Source organism: Eurytemora carolleeae, unplaced genomic scaffold (genome assembly GCF_000591075.1).
Source record: "Eurytemora carolleeae unplaced genomic scaffold, Eaff_2.0 scaffold32, whole genome shotgun sequence".
Classification (NCBI taxonomy): Eukaryota; Metazoa; Arthropoda; class Copepoda; order Calanoida; family Temoridae; genus Eurytemora; species Eurytemora carolleeae.
Window position 1 is genome coordinate 57,785 of NW_019396068.1, and position 21,909 is coordinate 79,693.

At 36.9% G+C, this 21,909-nt stretch overlaps 1 protein-coding gene across 1 annotated transcript; it reads left to right on the forward strand.

Annotated features, from left to right (window-relative positions):
* Nucleotides 1-228: 228 nt before the first annotated feature.
* Nucleotides 229-21,835, forward strand: LOC111710980 (abnormal spindle-like microcephaly-associated protein homolog). Its single transcript, XM_023485194.1, has 20 exons — nt 229-320; nt 656-1,308; nt 1,476-2,171; nt 3,082-3,262; nt 3,658-3,795; nt 4,441-4,581; nt 4,907-5,075; nt 5,719-5,867; nt 6,560-6,683; nt 7,155-7,267; nt 7,783-9,693; nt 10,087-10,185; nt 11,001-11,144; nt 12,339-12,463; nt 12,919-12,994; nt 15,117-15,229; nt 15,578-18,320; nt 18,792-20,300; nt 20,896-21,081; nt 21,487-21,835. The coding sequence occupies exons 1-20, from the start codon at nt 243-245 to the stop codon at nt 21,817-21,819; spliced, it is 9,681 nt and encodes a 3,226-aa protein (XP_023340962.1). The 5' UTR covers nt 229-242; the 3' UTR covers nt 21,820-21,835.
* The last annotated feature ends 74 nt before the right edge of the window (nt 21,836-21,909 follow it).

Here is a 21,909-nt window from a genome sequence, read left to right on the forward strand (position 1 = left end):
TGCTACTCTTGGAACTATGTAGTACTAGTAGTAAGTAGTAGTTTTAAGTTCTATGGAGGTGANCTCACTCTGTAAGTGTAGTATGTCTACTGCTAAGTGCTACTACTCTTGGAACTATGTAGTACTAGTAGTAAGTAGTAGTTTTAAGTTCTATGGAGGTGAAGTGTGAACGTGAAAGATTCTAAGCAGATTTTTTTTGTTTTTGTTAAAATATGTTTTTTAATTTTAGAAAAATTTTAAAGATGGATTATCGTGAACGAGATAATGGCGGTGGAACTGCCGTTGCTAAGTTTCAAACTGACAATACTTCCTATTTCGAGGTAACTCATGTTTTAAGGATATGATACAAAGCAAATAGATTTATTGGACACTTAATAAATCACTTACTTAGGGAATGAATGTGTTCCCACCGAACAATTGCTGTGTCTAATGTTTATTGAACTTGTATTTGAAGTCATCACTTGAGTCCAAAAGTCGTCTTCCTATTTCAGAATATTCTCAGGTTAAGTTTGATTCAGTTTAACCTAAATCTGGGCTAAATCGGACAATGGCTAGTTAAGCATGAAAATTGGTAAATAAGACTTTATTAACTTGGTCGCAAATTAGATATTTTACGGAAATAAACTTTAGTTAATCAATATTTTTCTTCATCAAGGTTAACAGAACCCCACCTGATGAGAAAAGGCGAGCTGAGAAAGCTGCTCTGATGGCGGCTAGTCAGGAGATTTCTTTCCTCCTTCTCACCCCTTTCACAGCCATCCCCAGAATATCCTTTGACAAGATAAAGCTTGGTTCTAGTGCTGTAAGGCAGCTTGTTATCCGGAATCCTGGAGATAAACCACTAGACGTATCCCTGGAGAAGCTCCCGATCGAGGAGAAGGGGTTTGAGGTTGATTATGTAAATTTCCGACTGGGAGGGAGGGAGGAGACTACACTGCTTGTTGGCTGGACTCCTCTGAAAGGAGGAGCCGTTAGAGATAGTTTTATAGTTAAGTTTGGTGGGTTTCGGAGCCAAGTTATTCTGATCGGTTCCTGTGTTGCACCAGAAGAAAAAAAATCGAACCCAGCCCCACCGAGAAGTGTTAAACCCTTAGGTCCTAAGAATTCGCAGAAATTGGTGAAAGGACGGCCGACGTTTCCTGCATCTAAGCTAAATACAGCCCCGAAAATCAGTATTCCGCCGAACCCTGTGGTTCGGAAGTCTGTGTCTCCTCCGAAGCGGATGTTTGGGGGAGGGATCGGAGGTTCTCATGAGATCCTTGAGTCTTACTCCGATTCAACCAACTCAAGACGAGAAACATTTGTTAGGTTTGTTAACGATTTTAAGCTAAGCATATAAAAAGTAATATGTTTTAAGGGCGGGGCTACTCTTGGAACTATGTAGTACTAGTNTTTCCCCCTAAAATGTTCTTGCTAGCAATTCAGCGAGAAGGAAATGATTTCCAAAGTTTTAAGTTCATAATATTTAATTCTAGAGAGAGACCTGCACCTGCCATGAATGATGTGCTAGAGAGTACACCGATTAATCCGGGAAAAACACAGAAATTCACCAGAGCGCAGGAGGATCCGGAGGTGATGGGTCCTCCTTGTATAATTCCCCTAGAACGGAGACAAACCTTTTCGGAGAACAAAGAAAACTCCGCCCCTGTTTTACGAAGAGAAACTTTCAAGCCTGAAGATCTAGAGAACAGGTTTGGAATGCCACTAAGACGAGAAACGTATGTGTTTACGCAAACTGAATCATGGACGCCACAGAAACTTCATATAAATCCTGAGCGTAAGAAATGGGAAGCTGAACCTATAGGGAATCTCTCCGGACTGCAGAGGTTAGATGAGAGCGCAGAGGAAAGTGTATTTTCAAGCACCAATACAGTCTGTGAGGAGAGTTCAATAACATCAATACCAAATATAGTTCTCATCGAACCTGATGAACCCTTGAACCTGAGTGTTAAAAAGGTTCCGCAGATATATCAGCCGGACGTATCAGACATTAGCCTCGCAGATTTCAGTCTGAATATCACGGAGAATGAGATGAGTATGGCCATGAACATGTCGGAGTTCTGTCCAGAGAGGTTAGGTGAGTTGGACCCGGAGCTAGAGGATATAGAGGATAGAGAACTAGAGGCTGAAATAGATCGACTTGCAGAAGCTAGGGCAGCCTCCGGTTGCAGGTACCTCAAAAACCTTCTTAACTTAAATATAGGAAAAATGTTTTTATGGAAAACACTGCAGTTCACTTAAAAAATTACATGTTTCTGGTTTAAATAATTCTAAATACAGTATGATGCTCCCAAGGTACTAATGCAAGGAAAGTTGTTTCAGAGGTTTACGCATTTTTTGTACTGCAGTGCACTGTCTTTGGGCGGAAAAGTAAACACAAGACGGATGTCACCGCCTGACATGGAATAAATTTTCACAAAAAATAATCTATGAAATATTCTTGTCATAGGAAACTAATACGTAAATTTTCAAAATTATCAAATTAAATGCTTTTAACCTCATCGGATACCAGACGAACACCGATGCATCTATACTTGTTTACAAATTCCGCCCAGAGAGAACTGGTTTCAATATGTACGCAGAGTAAACGCGACCGCAATTAACTTTCCTTGCATTAGTACCTTGGATGCTCCCTTCCTCATGTAACAGGACTATTGACGTAAAGTGGCCCTCTCTTGAAGGAGTGACATATACGATTGACAACGTTACCAATAAAAGCTTTGTCAGATCAAATATGAATAAGATCAGCATTTTCTTTATTTTAAAACTGACTTATTACATTTGTAATTTCTCTTCACAAGAGACTTTTGCATTTCTTGTGTTATGGAGAAGTTAACAGAATTAAATATTTTTCAAGCATGAAAACGACGTTATTTTCCAAATTATTGATCAGATTAAGGGGTCTAGGGTACTGTTGTTAATCGGGCAAACCCCTTTATAAATGGAGGGTCACTTAAAATTTCAACTACAATACTTAATTGGCGCTAACAGTATTGCAAAAGCCAAAATGAACCATTTTTAAAGCATCGAAAGAATTAATTTTCACTCTGTAAATCTGTTAAATTCGTTCAAATATTTTAGGGATGAAATTATAGATCATGAACAATCTCCAGCGCAAGTAGTAGGAAGCAGGTTGAGCTCCGGTACCATGATAAAGGTTGCTCCGTCCCTGCATGCATCCTTCCTACCGGATATAACGGATATAGAGATATCCCTGGCTATCCCGGAGTTGGATGTGATAGAAACCTCGACAACTCATCATGTATGTATATTATATTTTGTATCCTTACAAAATATCATTTGTTAGAAAGTTTAAAATCCTCCAAAACTAGTAAATCTCATTTGTTATCAATGTAATGTATGACTAGAAAAGCAAGGTTTATAACCCACCAATATTATTACCTACTTAATAAAAATACTTTTTTAAATATCTACTTATAACCCATGACTAAAAAAGACTGATTGTGTTCTTCATTTTCTTGATTTTATTGAATTATGGTTGAAGTAAAATTTTCACAAACTCATTCCAGTTTTGAGAGCATTTGTACAAATGTATTCAAGCTTCTTGATTTCAATGAGAAACATCAAATTATTTTTATCTAAAACTTCTTTTTCTTTTCTTGAACAGTCCATTGATTTAATTTTCAACTTTTACAGGAGGAGAGAATGATTACTGAGAAGGAGTATATACGCGAGGAGATTATTCAGGAGGTTATTGAGTACGAGTATGAGGTTGTGGATAACCAGAGGGTTTGTGTTGGAGAACGAAACCTGGGACGGACTGTTACAGTACAAGTAAGTACTAAATTCTTCCTAACTAAAAGCTAATTAATTTTTAAAATTCGATGATGATGATGATGAACCAAACCTCATGGAGTAATTAGAGTAGATGTTAGTTCCACATTTTATTGTAAATATATTTTGGTCTGGTTGGACCCTCGTCAGTTCTTGAGATTGTTTCTGTCATGAAGATTTTGAAAGTTGATAGGAGTTGCTTCACGTTTGTTTCTAGAAATAAAATCAAAAAAATGTTGGTGCTCTAAACATTTCTAACTTCTGGAGGGGAAGGAATGATTTTTAAAGAAAATATACGCACCTGTATGATTTCCTTTGAATTAAATGTATGCTTTCTTTATACTTACTTGGGGTTACTTCGTATATTAGCTCAAGGATTCCAGTCAGGCAAAAAGTTTCAAGTTATGGTCAGAAACCAAAGAAATGGAAATGCGTTTTAGATCCTAAGAACAGGGTATTAATTGAATAAGTATGATTTATTTCGATTTAATAAAACTTATGTATTTTTATTTGAAAATATTGTAAATATTTAAATAACTCTAATCTTGGTTCAACAAATTATCAATCTCTGAATGTATTGAATCATGGTAGATTCTTTCAGTAATGAGCTGAAAACTTGTTCTCCCTTTAATATTATCCTTTCAGGAGGAAGAGAGGTTTGTAAATACTCCGACAAAGGAGACCCGGACAACCAAGATGAAAACGGTGACAACCGCGGAGAAACTTGACGAGCCTTGTGATATATCCAGGCTTATTGAGAACCGTCTCTGTGCTGCTAGTCCTAGGGTGAGTAGATTCTGAACCCAACTAAACATTGTTAACCTTTGAGGATTCAACGTTTAGTAACTTCTAATTTTTTTTATCCGCGTCTGTCAATTTTGTGATTGCGTACTATGTTAGAAATATTGCTCAACATTAAAGGGAGAGGCACTTCCTGGACTTTTATCCTAAAGTGCGTCCTCAATGTGCGTCCCCTATAATTGCTCCAACTTTAGATCCTCATTATAATCCTCACAAGTCTTTCATCTCTAGTGCATCCGAATAAGTGCAACAGAGAATGTTTATTTTTGTCCCATTTTTCGTAGAATATTATAAATAGTATTCTCTTTAGAGTATACCCCGGGGTGTTCATGTGACTGAATCTGAGTTGACCGGTATGCTGGGCATGCTGGCTCTATCCAAGACTTTGGAGAACCCGGAGCCAATCCAACCCAACCAAGCGGAGAACATATCCCCGGTATCATATTCCAAGATGGATTTATTATCGAAGAATTACACAGGTTAGGAATTTTTTAGTCTTCATAATTGAAAATTTTGATTACAGATGAAATTTTCAATTATGACGTTTCTTCATATTTTCTTTATAATAATTCTAAATTAAATAGATACTTACAGTAACAACCAGTGAAGTAAGAAGACGACTGATAGAATCAATTTCTAACTTTCAAAAGTCCAAAAAACATAAGACACAGCAATTGTGCATTGTAAACAAACCCATTTCACTAAATTAGTGATTAAATAAGTGTCGAGTAAAACATCAAATACACTTGAGTATCGTTATAATGTCTTGCTATTCTATGGCTTTCTTGTTATTACTGTATTAAAATAAAACGCTACCTTTTTTTAATCTCGGAAACTTTTTTATAATAGGCTACCTGTCCTGTATGTAGTACGTTTGTGCAAATTTGTCAAATTCTTTAAGAAAATTGTACTGAAATTTGGATTTTCAGGATTTTACGCTTTACAATCTAAGTTTCTTCAAAAATGTAAAAGTAGGAAGTAATTGGCGGAGATGTCCGCCTTCGTTGTTTTCAAGAAATGTATTGATATTATCCTCTCAAGATAACGTCTCTGTGTAAGGGAAGGGGGGGGAGTGGTAATGGAACGAAACTATTTGCACATTATGTTATTTCAACGATTTAGGATTACCCGGTTTGAAAGGATCTCCTCGGATCAGTAACCAGCAGTATCCGTCCTCTCAGAGTTTTCTACAGAAAACTATTCATGAGACAAGTTTCCTTCCACCTAGTCCTGATGATCCTCGTCGTTGCTCAACAGGGGTCAAGAAAAAGGTAAAATATTAGTGATTAGGATCCACTTAATTTTGATGCGGATCCGGATCCTGGATCCGCTTTGGAAAAAAATGAATCTGGATCTGGATCCAGTTCATTTCTTAAAGATTAACTGAATTTTAACAAAACATAAATTTCCATTTTTTTATTTTATTTTTTTTCCTTATTTTTATCCTAAAACTTGATGAACCATTCAGAAATGAGGAAAATTTTATAATCTCACTTTTTTCAAAAGTTCAGATTTGGGTTTTAGGAGTAAAAAAGTTTTTTTAAAGTTTTTGGTTGATATTTTACCCCTTGGATCCGGATCCTAAGCACTGCTCTAAATTGTGTTACCTTTTAGTTTTTGAAGAAAATTCGTCTGAAACAATTATGAAAGATTTGAGTAGAAAAAATACTTGAAAAATTATTGAATGTTCTTGAAAAATACATTTTCTCTTATTTAGCCAAAAATCCTTTTTAAGCCCTACGCAAACATTCCTTTTACAGGAGAAAATGAATAATTTTGTAAAAATATTTTTGAAATAGATAACGGTTTTAGACAATGTTATCACCCCTCCCCCCCCCACCCCCCACACTCACACACACACCCTCTCACACACACATACACACACAAAACTAAGGTTTTTCAACCCAACGCTTTTTATAATTTCTGTAATGTGTTTCCTGACTTAACATATATCTATCATTAGGAAAGTTTTGAAAGCTTTGAGGTATCCTGCGACATTAAGAAGTCTCTGTTTAATGATAAACCCGAGGAAAATGAGGAGAAACTAGGAGAAGGAGATGAATTCGAACCTGTTCCTCTTTCTTCAGGTAGCAAAGAGAATGTCCAGTGCTGAACTGAACTTAAATGATCTTTTTGTCCAATTCAAATGATTGTAAATTTTGTTGGATAATATTTTACAGATCTTGTGCTGGGGTTCTTATTTAGATTTTTTTATGTACATCGTTATGCAGTTAGTTAAAATTGCTAAAAATAAGAAAATTCTTACTTCAAATGCTCACATATCACAATTTTACAATGGTAAAAATTTTAAAAAAATAGCCCCCCCCCAGCGCGAAAAAAAAGATTGGGTTTTTTTTTGTGTGGGGTAATAACAAATTCACTCATCAATCTTTCAAGTTTTCCCCCTTACTTTTACTTTTTACCAAAATTCATTCATTTCCCAAAAATTAAGCGAAATAAATCATTTTATACTGTCTCAAAAAAGATGTATTGATTTGGTCAGGGGGATGTTAATTCTTATAAAAGATGTACACCTCTGCAAATATTTGAATCTGTAGGTGGACATGAGCTGCCTGTAATTTCGGATCATGAGCCTGGTTCTCCAAACTCCAGGCTTAGCTCTGAAACCTATATTGCTTCTCAGAACTCTAAACCCCTCTCCATCATTCAAGTAAGCTTTCTCAACTAAGGGTTTAACTAGTGCTTAGAATCCGCAACATTTTCAACCCTAAATCTAAATTTTGAAACTAAGAGAGAGATTATCAAAAATTATCGAAAATGGTTCATCGAGTTTTAACAACAACAAAAAAACCAAAAAAGAAGAAAAATTATTTAAAATTCTTTTTATTTTTATTTTTTAAATCTTGTAAGAAATATTCGAGACATGGAGCCGGATCTGGATCCGCATCAAAATTAAATGAATCCTAAGCACTGGTTTTAACTTGCCTCTTATCACTTCTTACTCTCTTTCAAATTATCTTTCCATTATCGACACTTTTTAATGAATAAGTTATAAACAAGAGTTTTCATGCCGAAAATAATTTGAATATGAAATTAATATTTATTTTTTTGAGGTTTAAATTAAATTATAAACAAAACAAAAATTATTTATGAGTGTTGAAAATTGTTCTAAAAGGAATTAATGTAATTTTGTAAATATCAAATTTTATTTATTTTGATTAACAGGAGTTGGACGAGAACACTGTATCAACTCGAGAAACTAACTTAACTTTCATGGCGAAGGAGGAATCTCTCGTCAGTTTAAACAAACAGGAGGAGATATCAAAACCAAACCCTTCTCCTCAACCTAGAATTGAGGAACGGACGACCATTAGTTCAAGAACTCCCATCAGAAGACGTCGGAGCAACGTGGAGTATATCAAGAAACCTATCGAGCAAATTGCAACGGAGAAACCGGAGAAATTAATGCAAGCCAGTAGCTCCGGGTTCATGTTTGTCTCCGTTTCTCCGGGCACACAAGAGAAACGGAAATCCATTGAGAACAAGAAACATAATAAACCTGATCTAAAAAGACCCCGGATGTCTGTTGCTGGTTTAATCTACAGGCCCCCGGCTACAGTAGTAGCCAGTAAAAACCCCGTCCAACCTCGACCAATTAATGCTGCTAAAGCAAGAATGAGTCTTCAGAAACCCATAGGACTCAATAAATCCTCGGGAGGAGGAAGACGATCTCTTCATTCTGCTCCTAAGCTAACCCTGAGTATACCCACTAAACCTGTAGTTATCCATCGTCCTAATCCATATGCCTCCAGAAACAGATACTATGATGAGAGATGGGTTGAGAAGCAGGAGAAAGGGTTCTCCAACTGGTTGAACTTTATCCTAACTCCTCAAGGACTAGAGAACGAGGGATCAATTTCTATCGGGAAGGTTGATGTTGCAAAGCTGTGGAGCCAGTGTTCCCAAGATGTCAAGGTTCCTCGTGCTCCAACTAGAGAAGTGATGTCAATGCGTGCATACACCGCAAAGCGAGAGATGAATCGCCTCCGTAGGTCAGCTTGTAGATTATGGCAGTCCAAACCTGTTGCAAGTGTGATTAGTAAACTGGAGGTCGAGGTGGAGAAGATGAGACTTGCAATCCGGAAAGATAAGAATATAAACAAGGATGTTGGGATGAAACAGAAGATACTTTATCTCATACTTTCTTACAACCCTCTCTGGTTGAGGGTTGGGTTGGAAACTATATACGGAGAACTGCTCCAGTTGAACGGAAACAACGACCTTGTTGGACTTTCCATGTTCCTTGTTACCAGGCTCCTGTCCTGTCCGGATATCCTGGCGGAGTTTGCTCATCCCACGGTTCCCCACTCCTACAGAGAGGGACACCAGGAAGCCTTGAACAAGTTCACTCTGAAGCAGTTCCTGGAGCTGGTTTTCTTCCTTGACGTGGCCAAGGAGAATAAGTTGATACAACACAATCCTTGCCTCTTCTGTCCTGACAGCAAGATTAAATCTTCCCGAGAAATCCTTCTATCCTTCTCCAGGGATTATCTATCTGGAGAGGGAGATATTATCAAACATCTTGCATATCTCAAGTATCATGTAACTCATAAACAAACTGCTCTAGATGAGTTTGATTATGCTGTGACAAATATCAGCACTGATCTTAGATGTGGACTCCGTCTTTCCAAGGTTGCAGAGTTTCTCACCGGAGCAACCGTCTCAACCCAGCTTAGGGTACCCGCTGTATCTATGCTGCAGAAGGTTCACAACACCGAGGTTGCGTTGAAGGAGCTGAGACGGGCTACTTCTAGTATCCCAACCAACATCACATCCAAGGATATTGTTAACGGGCACAGAGAGAAAACCTTGACTCTTCTTTGGAGTATCATTTATGGATTTCAGCTTTCAGCTATCCTGGATGCTGATAAGCTCAGGGAAGAAATTTTACATCTGCGACGATCCCTTCGTGTTCGAATTCGTCTGGGGGATACTGCAGCGATCAAGGGAATGAATTTCTTGACAGAGCTGGCGTCTAGATCTCCAGGCGTTGAATCCGAGTCAGCTGTCGATGGAGCTGATGTAGTGTTGCTTAAGGAGTGGGCGCAGTTGGTGACAGCCCATTACAATGTTGAGGTATAAATAAGATCAAGAATATTTCGTTTTTTTTAAATTGATTGATGATGAAGGAATTGATTACTCGCATTCTTATTTTTTTAATCCTTATATCTATGGAACCTGAAGTCAAACACCTTTGAAATTTCAAACTATGAATTCTGCTAGATCAGTCGTTATTTGAAATATCAAGGTTTACACCATCAGGTTTTAAAGTTACAAGGATTAGAAAATTTGAGTTTAAGGTGAGTACTGAGTAATTAGTTCCCTGTGAGCTAAGATTGTCTGTTAAATTGGTTTTTAGTTTCATTGAGGATAAGTTTAAGACTTTTTCCATTTATCCAGTAATCTATCTGAAAATCTATATATATATAATCTATCCGTACCTCTATCTATCTCTTTTTATGTATGTAGGTTGAGAACTGGACTGTATCCTGGTGTGATGGACGAGGATTATGTTTCCTCCTCTACCATTACCAACCTGGACTAATCACTCTCCAGGATATATTCCAGGTACAGATTCAACCTTATATATTATTATCGGTTGCGTCTCAAGATGACGAGGGGGGGGGGAGGCTCTCGGGTTCCCTTCCTTCTATTTTAACGTTTAATTGTTGCTTTTTACCGTTCGCTTTTCGTGGATTTTGAAAAATCTTGATTTTTTTCAGGCAAATTTGTTCAATTCTTTCGATTCCCAGGAATCATGTTAGGTCCTTCAAAAAATTTGGGCCGATCGGTTCAGCCGTTTTGACGTTTATCGGTTACAAACAAAGAAACAAGACAGACAAGCAAAGTTTATATATATAGATAGGTTTTTTTTTTAAATAAATGAATGTTCGCAAGCATAGCAAAGCTGAGAGAAATAATTCTAGAATAATTGAGAACAAAATTCACAACTCCATAATCGATAAGGATAAAATCTGGGGTAAATTATTTCTAACGATTGGGGGGAATTAAAAACTTAAAAATAATATCTTTAATGGAACTGTAAGCGTTATTTCAACTGACCCTTTAGGCAAAGATGACAATGCGCGATTCACAACGGTACCCTTAAAACTTAAATTGATTAATATTGTTGGTTTTCTAGTATAAACAGCGTTTAAATCCTATAATTCACATATGTTTTCCTGCAGCAGAAATGCGCAAGTTATTTTGTAGAAAACCCACAACCGAAAATTTTCAGTATTCTAAATTATAAACATTGATATTTAATTCATACTTGATCAGACAAAGCTTCAAAGGGTACCGTTGTGAATCGGGTATTGCCATGAAGGGTTACTTGAAGTGCGTTTAAGTCCCTTTAAATAAATTAAACTGTATTGTATTAGGAAACCACAACTACAAGCTTAGCTGGGTCTGCCGCCCTGGATGATAGTTTAGATTTCAGCTACGGACAGAAAGGAGTAGATAAGGAACAGCACGCGGCTCTTCTTGAAAACGAAAAGAAAAATTTTAAACTGCTGCTCAGTAAGGTAATACTAAAATATTAGATTAAACATACAGTCGTATGGAAACTGAAAGTCAAGAAGTCCTAATATTCTGACCAATAATGAAGATTTAAAATTCAGTGATGGTGATGGACCAAACCTCTGTAGAGTAAAAAAGTAGATGTTAGTTCCACATTTATTGAAAATATATTTCGGTCTGGGTTGACCCTCGTCAGTTCTTAAAATTGTTTCTTCACAAAGATTAAAAACAATGTAATGAAGTATTTACCAATTACTGTTCTTGGCATGGTTTCAAAATGAGATTGAGATTTGTCTAATTTTTTTTTCTCATTTGGTTTATAAAATAGGTGGAGTCCCTTGTCTTATCAGTCCTGGAGATGTAATCTTTTATCTACTGCGATCCTTTTAATGGTTTCGGAGCAAAGCTGAGTTTATTCTATAATCTCTGAGATATGTTAAATTCTATGGTATTCTAATCAATCCTGGAGATATGTTCAAATCTACCCTGTTAAAGTTTCGGAGCTAGGAGGAGTTTCTAATCCATCCTGGAGATATGTCCAATACTATCCTGTTTAGGTTTCCGAGCTAGGAAGAGTTCCTATTCTAATTAACCCTGGAGATATGTTCCTATTCTATTCCATCCTGGAGAAATGTCCAATACTATTCTGTTTAGGTTTCGGAGCTAGGAGGAGTTCCTATTCTAATCAATCCTGGAGATATGTCCAATACTATCCTGTTTAGGTNGTTCTATGCAGGAGGAGATTCAATACTATCCTGTTTAGGTTGCGGAGCTAGGAGAAGTTCATATTTTAATCCTGGAGATATGTCCAATACTATGCTGTTTAGGTTTCGGATCAACCCTGGAGATATATTCAAATCTATCCTGTTAAGGTTTCGGAGCTAGTAGGAGTTCCTGCTGTAATCAACCCTAAAATATGTCCAATACTATCCTTTTTTTCGGAGCTAGGAGGAGTTCGCATTTTAATCAACCCTGGAGAAATGTCCAATACTATTCTGTTTAGGTTGTGGAGCTAGGAGGAGTTCCTATTCTTATCAACCCTGGAGATATGTCCAATACTATCCTGTTTAGGTTGCGGAGCTAGGAGATTCTAATCAACCCTGGAGATATGTCCAATACTATTCAGTTTAGGTTGCGGAGCTAGGAGGAGTTCCTATTCTTATCAACCCTGGAGATATGTCCAATACTATTCTGTTTAGGTTGCGGAGCTAGGAGGAGTTCCTATTCTAATCAACCCTGGAGATATGTCCAATACTATCCCTGATGAAAAAGTTACTTTGACCTTTATTGGATACCTGGCAGCTCGTCTACTAGATATTTCTAGGTAAATACATTTTTGTGCGTTCTTTTTTCTTTCTCAATATATTTCTTTTTGTGCATATAAGTGAAAAATCCTGAGTAATCCCTGTTTGTTTGTTTGTTTGCTTATATGTCCGATCATAGCTCATGACCCCTTGACCGATTTGCCCTAAATTTTGGTAGGGAACTTAGTAGAAACACGAAAATGTTTTTAGCTTGGTTTAAAAATTCTATGTTGAGTGGGTCGGCTTTTACAGAGAAAGTTAGTTTCCTGGCAAAGCTGAGTTCCTTAGCTAGTCATTTAATAAAAAAAATCTAATGACATCCAGTCATTAACGGTTACATTTTAAGATTACCGGAATGAATTTTAAATGCCGCACAATTACAAAATACAAGAGCTCAATGGGACGGTCGGGAAAGAGCCAGATTGAATTTTTATATGCAGAATCAATATGGTTTCAAATTAAACTAATTTTTTAGGGAGATCAAGGCCGCCCGTGTTATCCAGCTAGCCTGGAGAAAATACTACGCCGTGAAAAGAGAGGAGAAGATGAAGGTGAAATACCAATCTTGATTCATCCTTGATATCTTCAATCCCGGAGATTAACAGTTTTCGATTGTAATTTGTACAGATTTTGGTGGCGCTCTTTTCTAACTAACAATGTTGATACATCTATCAGATAAATAAACTTTAATCATAACTTTAAACCTTCATTGAACTTTATGCTATTGAGTAATATTCGGAGTTTCATGAGCAAAGAAATGATTAAACAGATTCCGAATGTTACAATGTATTTTGTTCATTGAAGAAGCTTAAAGCCCGCCAGAATCAATGAACAAAATACACATTAAACCTGTTATAATAAAATAGAATGCTTAAAACTGCAGAGATTATTAAAGATTACTTTATTACCGCCTTTTTTACAAACATTAAGCTTATAGGGCGCTTCGTGCCCATCTTCTATTTCCATTGTGAACATGTTCTCTTTGTATGCATTGTAAAACAAAACAAAATTTCGCAGATTAAAAAAAATCGTAGATTTTCAAAATTTTCAAGAATAGAATTTTGTTACAAGCACATTTTTGAAAATTCGATCATCCAATTAACCTTTCCTGGGGTCACGTGAGGTCCCACACAAAATTTGGTCCAGATCGGTTCAGCTGTTTCGACGTTTATAGGATACGAACAGACAAGCAAAGTGTAAATAGTATAGATTACCGACCCATGATTCCCTCAAAAGAGGGAATTTAAGTTTTTAACGTCCCTTGGGACAGTTCGTAAAATAACAACCCGCTCTGCGAAATGTTCTTGAAAAAAATCGTGCATTTTTACCTCTTAAGACGATAAAATTGCGTACAACTCCTTTTTCGGGAAATTGAAAATTTTACTTAAACTATGGTCCCCTCGACCAATTTTGCCTACAAAACATCCCTGGCTGCCTACTCTTAAGTTTTGTAAGCAAAATTTGTTTTTAACCCCCTTGGTAAAGTAAAGTTGTTGTAATCAAATTACACTGCACATAATTATTTTTTTCTTAATGATTTGATCAATTCTTTATTTTTAGAATATAAAAATAATATTAAAGCATCATATAATAATAGTTATTTTACAATTTACTTATTGGTGGAAATTTTCTTTTGTTGTTGAAGGGGACTTGGCCTTTATTTCTACGGAATAATGGTTGATCGTTAATAATTTTTAATTCTTAGTTTTTTCAATTTGATTTGATTTTTGTGTTGAAAATGGAACCGAGTTTTTGCCACAAAATAAAGTTCTAATATCTCTTTTGGCAACCTGATGGTGAACGTGTAAACTTTGACTTTTTGATTCTACAAACTTCGTAGTTTGACATATCAAAGGTCCAAGACATCGTGTTGCAAAGATATAGTGATTAAGAAATTTTGTTCGTGGCAAAAACTCATTTCCTTTATGTGCGATATGGCGTTTAAATTGAAAACCCGAACGAAATTTTTTTTCTATTTGAGAGTGAAATATTTGTTCTGGGTAAATTATTGATAAGAGTAAATTATTGCTGAGAGTAAATTTTTGATTATTTAATTTTTATTATGAATTTGAGTTAAAAATTCATTAATAGAGATTTTCCTTTTTCAATCTTACATTTTTTTCCTCATAAGATTATCATATTCTCTTTAGAGTATACCCCGGGGTGTTCATGTGACTGAATCTGAGTTGACCGGTATGCTGGGCATGCTGGCTCTATCCAAGACTTTGGAGAACCCGGAGCCAATCCAACCCAACCAAGCGGAGAACATATCCCCGGTATCATATTCCAAGATGGATTTATTATCGAAGAATTACACAGGTTAGGAATTTTTTAGTCTTCATAATTGAAAATTTTGATTACAGATGAAATTTTCAATTATGACGTTTCTTCATATTTTCTTTATAATAATTCTAAATTAAATAGATACTTACAGTAACAACCAGTGAAGTAAGAAGACGACTGATAGAATCAATTTAATATGATTTTTCTCAGAAATCTATTGAAAAATTCTTTAAAGAATTTTACAAAAATTCTTTAAAACATTTTTGTTATTCATAATGTATTTCATAATATAGTGAGTTTAAATCGGGTAAAAACATTTTTTTGTAAGTTCTATGTGGGTTTATTGCATTTAAACATTAATGTTCCAAATTTACCCCTAGTTAACTCCAGGTTGAGATTGCGGCTGCTAAACTGATTCAGAGAGAGGTTCGACGCTTTCTCAAGATCCGAAGATTTGAACGATATCTAGCCGCAGCGATAAAAATACAAACTGCGTTCAGAGGGTATATTTTTTAGCTAAATTAGAATTTGTTCGGCTAAGATTGGTAGCAGTTTATTAGACATTTACAGTGTAACCCATGAAAATGTGGAATAGGAATAAGACTGTTGACTCCATTTAGGGTTTTAAATAGCCCAATAAACGTAAAAATACAGTAAATGTTTAAGTTAAACAGACTCATCTCCATTCAGAAGTTGCTTTTCAAGATACTGTTAACCCAATTTGTTTTATTACAACATTAAAAATACAGAAGATGGCTTAAATTTCGTCGATCTTTTCCTCAGTTTTATGGACTCCACTGTCTAATACTTGGATTAAATTTCTGAATTAAAAGTAGATTTTATTTGTTCAGATATCGAGCCCATCAGGAGTTATTGAGACTCCGAGTAGATAAGCGTAGAGGAGAACTAGAGAGAGCAGCCCTAGTTCTACAGAGATACTGGAGAACTAGATCCTGCAGGATCCAACTTAAGCTAAGAAAACAAAGTTTGATCAAGATTCAATCTGTCATCAGATGTTTCATCGCTAGACGAAGATATCTGAAGACTAGAACTGCTGTTATTATGATCCAGCGTCGATATCGAGTCCGACATGTCGGACAATCCTTTAGAAAAGAATTCTTGGCGATGAAATCTGCCACGGTTAGGATCCAGGCTGTGTGGAGAGGATATATGATACGGAGAGAAGCAGAAAAGATGAGAGTTGCTGCGACGAAAATACAATCTGTACTCAGATGTGTACTCGAGAGAAGACGGTTTGTAACTCTCAAGAAAACTGTTGTTCATATTCAATCTATGTACAGAGCTAAGATTAAGTGCAGATCTATAAGATCAAGTTTTATAGAACAAAAGAGGAGTTGTTTAAAGATTCAATCCTGGTTCAGAATGAGACTGAATTCTAGAGTCTATATGGAGAAGAGGAGAAGTGCAATACTAATCCAGTCCGTGCTTCGTGGATATCTTTGTCGACGAGAGCTGCGTAAACAAGAATCTGCGGTCTATATTATCCAGACAAGATGGAGAGCAGTCAGAGAAACCAGGAGTGCAGTTGTTAGGTTTCAGTTTACACGGAGTAAGATTGTAACCCTGCAGAGCTGGTTCAGAATGATGGTACAGAGAACTAGATATCTAACCCTGCGGAGAAGCATAATTATGGTTCAGGCCTGTATCCGCGGAAACCAGGTGAGACGGGAGAAAGAGAAGAAACTATCTGCGGTGTTGAAGATCCAGCAGTATTGGAGAGGATCAATGGAAACCAGGAAACGAGTTGCAGGATATCAGTTAATCCGTTACAGCGCAGTTGTTCTTCAAGCCTGGAGCAAGATGCTTTCTCACAGAAGGAAATATTTGGCCCTGAAGCGCTCCGTTGTTATGATTCAATCTAGATTCAGGGGAAACCAGACCAGAAACCTTATCCAGACTCAACACTTAGCAGCTTCTAGTATACAAACCTACTGGAGATCAAACAAGGTTTCAAAACAGGTTGCATTAGAATACCAGAGAAAGAGATCTGCATCTGTTTATATCCAAGCCTGGTTTAGAATGCAGGTTAAACGAGTATCATACCAGAAGGTTCAACATGCTGTTGTACTTATACAGGCAAATGTTCGAGGAGTTCTGGTTCGAAACCGTTTCAGTCTAGAGAAATCATCTGTCACCAAGATCCAGCGCTATTGGAGAGGAATGCTTGAAACAAGAAGATTGGTATCCGATTATCAGACACAACGATATAATGTAGTTCTCCTGCAATCCTGGTATAGAGGTGTTTCGCAGAGAAATAAATTCTGTAAACTGAAACATTCAGTTCTCCTTATACAATCCAGATTAAAAGGAAATCTGACCCGAAAATTAATAAAAGGCCAACAATTAGCTGCTCTAAAGATCCAAGCTTACTGGAGATCATACAAAGTATCGAACCAAATAGCGGAAGAGTATCAGAGTAAGAGAAAGGCAGCTTTGTTAATCCAGTCCTGGATTAGGATGCAAGTTCAGAGAATATCATATCAGAAAATCCGGGTAAGCGCTGTATTTATTCAAGCCCATACTAGAGGTATCCAGGTTCGAACACGTCTAAGACTGGAGAAATCGTCAGCTACTACAATTCAGCGCTACTGGAGAGGATATAAGGAAACTAGAATAGAACGCCGTAAGTTCTTGAAGTATAAGACTAATGTCATTCAGATACAAAGCTTAGTCCGCGGTTTCATAGAAAGAAAGAGATATAACTCGATAAAGAAATCTGCCAAACTGATCCAAGCCTATTTCAGAGGCAAGATTGTCAGAGAAACTCTAATGACTGAAAATAGTTCAGCTCTGGTCATTCAAACCTACTGGAGAAGATACCAACTTACTAAAGCTGACAGAGCCAGATATCTGAAGCTGAAGTCTTCAGCAATACTGATTCAATCTCAGTTTAGAATGCTCCAGGCTAGGACCAAGTATAGAACACTGAGGAAACTCTCTATCATAGTTCAGAAAAATATGAAAAGGTTTATCGCAGTACAGAGGTATAAGCGCCTCCTAGCAGCGGATAGAAGACGAAGAGAAGAGGAGATTAAGAGTGCAAGTTTGATCCAGTCTTGGTTTAGAAATCTCCGTCTCGGACGAGAAACTAGAGCAGAGTATAATCGTCAAAGAAACCTCATCATCTTTGCTCAGGCTTGTTTAAGAATGAAAAAGGAAAGGTCCGCGTTCATGTTGAAAAGAGACAGTGCTATTAAAATCCAGGCGGCTTTCCGAAAAATCCGAGAATTCAAAAAGTACACCGCTAAGAAAGAATCTGTTCTGAAGATTCAGACTTGGTTGAGGAGCAGCCTGAAGGTCAAGAAGACTAGAACTGAGTATTTGAGAACAAAGACTGCTGCTGTATTCATTCAAGCTAATTTTAGAGCTTGGAGAGCACAGCGGGATTATAAACTAAAGAAAAGAAGTGCTATCAAGATACAATCCCATGTTAGGAAAGTAATCGCAAAAAGACAATTCCGTTCTCTCCGTCTTAGAACGGTTCAAGTCCAGAGGATGTTTCGTCAAAGAAGCTTGATGAGAGTGGATAGATCCAAGTTTATTCTCCACAAGAAGGCTGCAATTTGTATCCAGGTATTCGCTTTAACTACTAAATCTTTTAATTTCCTTAAAGGGACAGTAAAGGAAAAATGGAAGGGGGTATAGGCTGAAAGCTAATCACTTTAGCTCTTGATCGCGACCCATGAAAGTTTTATCTGATGTTCCTGTCTCGAGAAACTAATATAAAACTGTGTTAAAAATAAAATTATACGAAAATTCATATATGTAAAATTTTGAAAATCTGAAACTTAAATCACGTGACCAGAACTATCACCAATAGGTTCTTCCAATTTCCTTAATCAAAATTTGAGGCAAATAGGTCATTAGGTTCCTGAGTTATGATCGGACTTGCAAACAAACCGAGATTACTACTTAATATATAGATTAGACATTTTTGAATTAGCAGCATAAAACTTATATTTTTCATCGTTCTTTTAAGAAGATAAAATTGTAATAGATAAATGAAAATATTTTCATAATTTATAAAAAAGTATTATTGTTTAGGTTCGAGGTTATCTTGCTAGACGAAGAACAGAACTGCTAAGACGAGAACGAACTGTGAACTTGAGTGCACTGAGAATACAAACATGGTTCCGGAGACTGCTGGCGGTCAGGCAGTTAAACCTACGCAGAAAAGAGAAAATTCAACTTGGCTCTGCTGTAATTATACAAACTAGGATAAGAGGATTTATCGCTAGAAAATTGTATTTACAAAAGAAAAATGCTGCGCTAACTTGTCAAAGTAAATGGAGAGCTGTTCTTGTGGGAAGAAAAGAACGATCCTTCTTTTTGCTTGAAAGACGGTCGGCGAGGACTTTGCAGGCTCAGTGGAGAATGATTCAATGCAGGAGGAGATTCGAACTAATGCGGAGAAACATCATCTTCTGCCAGTCCCGGGTTCGAGGAAATCTTGAAAGAAAACAATATTTAAGAAAAAGGCAGGCAGCAGTGAGGATACAGTCGTTCTATCGTGCATGGAGATTAGGACAGGAAGCACTACTCAGCTACAATATCGCAAGAACCTCTGCTATTAAAATACAAGCCTGGAGCAGAATGGTTTCCGTTAGGAACCAATTCCTTGGAAGAAAAAGAGCCGCGATGAGATTACAATCTTGGTTCCGAGGACTCAGCGCTAAGTTGAACTACTCCATGATAAAGCACTCCACCACTGTTCTACAGCTGAGATGGAGAGCTGTACTTGCAGGTCGGGCTGAACGAGATCAATATTTAAGGGTTAAAAACGCGGCTGTACTTATTCAGAGTGTTTGGAGAGGACATGTTTGCAAATGGGAGTTTGCTAGGCAGAAAGAAAGTATTTTGATCTTGCAGAAGTACACAAGAGGTTTTCTAGCTCGAAGATACACCAAGAGAAAGCGCGCAGCTTTAGATACAATTCAGAAAACTCTCCGAAGTTACCGAGCCATGAAGAGAGAGAGGTCAGAGTTTATTCTGAAGCGTGATTCTATAGTAAACTTGCAGCGAATTGGTCGCGGATTTTTAGCCCGCCAGGAATTCAAGAAAATCCGCGAAGATGCTGAATACAGAGAACAGCTGAAACTTGAATATGAGCGAAAAGAAGAGGAAAGGAGACAAAATTCTGCAACAGTTATAGTACGCATTTTCCGTCGGTTTGTCATCAGAAGACGACTTTTAAAGCGCGTGAGTGCCGTAACGGTAATACAAAAATACTGGCGGGGCTACAGGAGTAGGATGGTTTTGAAGGAGAAATGGGTTGAACTGACTAAACAGTTGGTAGTGATCCGGGAACGATTAGACAAAGCGACCGCTACGGCCGAACCGAAAGACAGACTAGGAGCAAGAACTTCCTCTGCCATAGATTTCCTCTTCTCGATCAGAGATGTAGCTGAGCTGATCTGTGCGGTTAAAACTCTGGATATTGCGACAAGACTCTCCGAGGACTGTTGTAAAAAACTCTCTCAGGGTGAGAACAAACCTCTGGCGCAGCTGATGAACTTGATTAACAGAATGAACAGATCAGTCCCGCATATGGAGGTACGACTAACTTATTAATCTTGACCTCGTTAAAGAGATTAGGAATGCATTTTAAAGCGACCAGAATCCCATATCCGATTCACAATGGTACCCTTTAAAGCATTGTCTGAAATTGGTGATTTTCGATTTCAAATGTTAGATATTAACGCGTTTTAAGAAATAAAAACGACTATATCTTTCTAATTGTCAGTCAAATGTATATGTGAAGGGTACCTTTATGAATCGGACATGTCAATCTTTGAGTAGAGGGTCAATAAATTATGTCAACAGTTCCAAGTTTTTGTCCTAATAACGAAAAGAAAAATTTAATATAACTGAATTGCTAACCATTTTTTTCATCAAATAATATTGGGACAAAAAGATTATAATAAAAAATAACGATCAAAATCGACCTACGATATAAACTTCCTTTATTATCATGCTTGATGTGATTCGTAAATATTAGCTTTAATATATAATTTATTTATCTCTATGAATTTCATGAAAATAATCAGAAATTCTCTCATATACTCCACCATCTTGAGAATAATCAAAGCATAAGCATAACTATTCTAATCTAAACCATTCTTATTGTTAATCATTCGAATATTTCTAGGTTGTAACTATCTCTCTGGACGTCCTCATCAATATTGCCCGGGTTGAATCATGCAAAGATTTCGTGTGTTCCATCCCGAACCTGATCCCGGACTTGTTCCAGATAATGGTTGTGTTCAGGGACTCCGGGGGGAGTATTTTCAGTAAAATATGCGCTCTTCTTCAGATCCTATCCAAGAACTCTCAGGTAAATTTGGGCCGTCAACTTTATTACTCTCTGATTCAAATAAACGTTTTTTTGACAGATTAGCTTTCAGAATTTATGAATTTGTCAATATTGTGGAAAGTGCTACATTTGTATGGTTTCAAATTAGGATTAATAAATCCTATTAACACAATTTGTTTACTTATTATTAATTATTTACTGTTGTATTGCACATTTTATAAAACCCAAACAAACAGGGTTCAACCCTGGTACTCAACGTAACATAGCCTACAGGACATGATACTCTTTAACTGTAGGTTGAATAATGATGATAAACAATAATAATAATGTGTCGTCAAAAAAGATTAATTTTAAGAAACCCATTAAACAAATGACAAAAGATGTATTGTAAAGGAAACCTTGAATAAAATATTTTACCTATTTCAGACTAAAGCTGAACTGATAAAACCTGTGAATATGCGGAAACTACAAGATCATCAAACCAGGATCAGTACTAAGCAGAAACTCAAGGAGCAGAACCAGAAGAGGAGAAGTTTCAACCCTGGAGCAATGCCTCCGCCCATGCAGCAACGACGACCTAGTGCATCTCTAAACATTTCGGTCAACCCTAACCTTACAACCAAGGTTGAAGGGAAAAAGAGAAAAGGAAGTTCAAGCCTTGCTTCAGGTCCCCCTTGGTACCCGGAGATAAGACCAAGGTTCCATGACGATCCCAACACGGCCGTCTCAGCGCTTATTTGCGTGCTGGAGCTAAAATAAATATTTTATGATTTGACCATTTTTTTTTACAAACTCGTGATCATCGTGCCTAACATTTAGAATTAATACCCATTTTATAATTAAGACTAT

Coding starts and splice junctions, on each gene's coding strand:
- LOC111710980 (XM_023485194.1), top strand. CDS start 243: ATGGATTATCGTGAACGAGATAATGGCGGTGGAACTGCCGTTGCTAAG. Junction 4,582..4,906: donor TCTGTGCTGCTAGTCCTAGG/GTGAGTAGATTC, acceptor TATTCTCTTTAG/AGTATACCCCGGGGTGTTCA. Junction 12,464..12,918: donor CGTCTACTAGATATTTCTAG/GTAAATACATTT, acceptor CTAATTTTTTAG/GGAGATCAAGGCCGCCCGTG.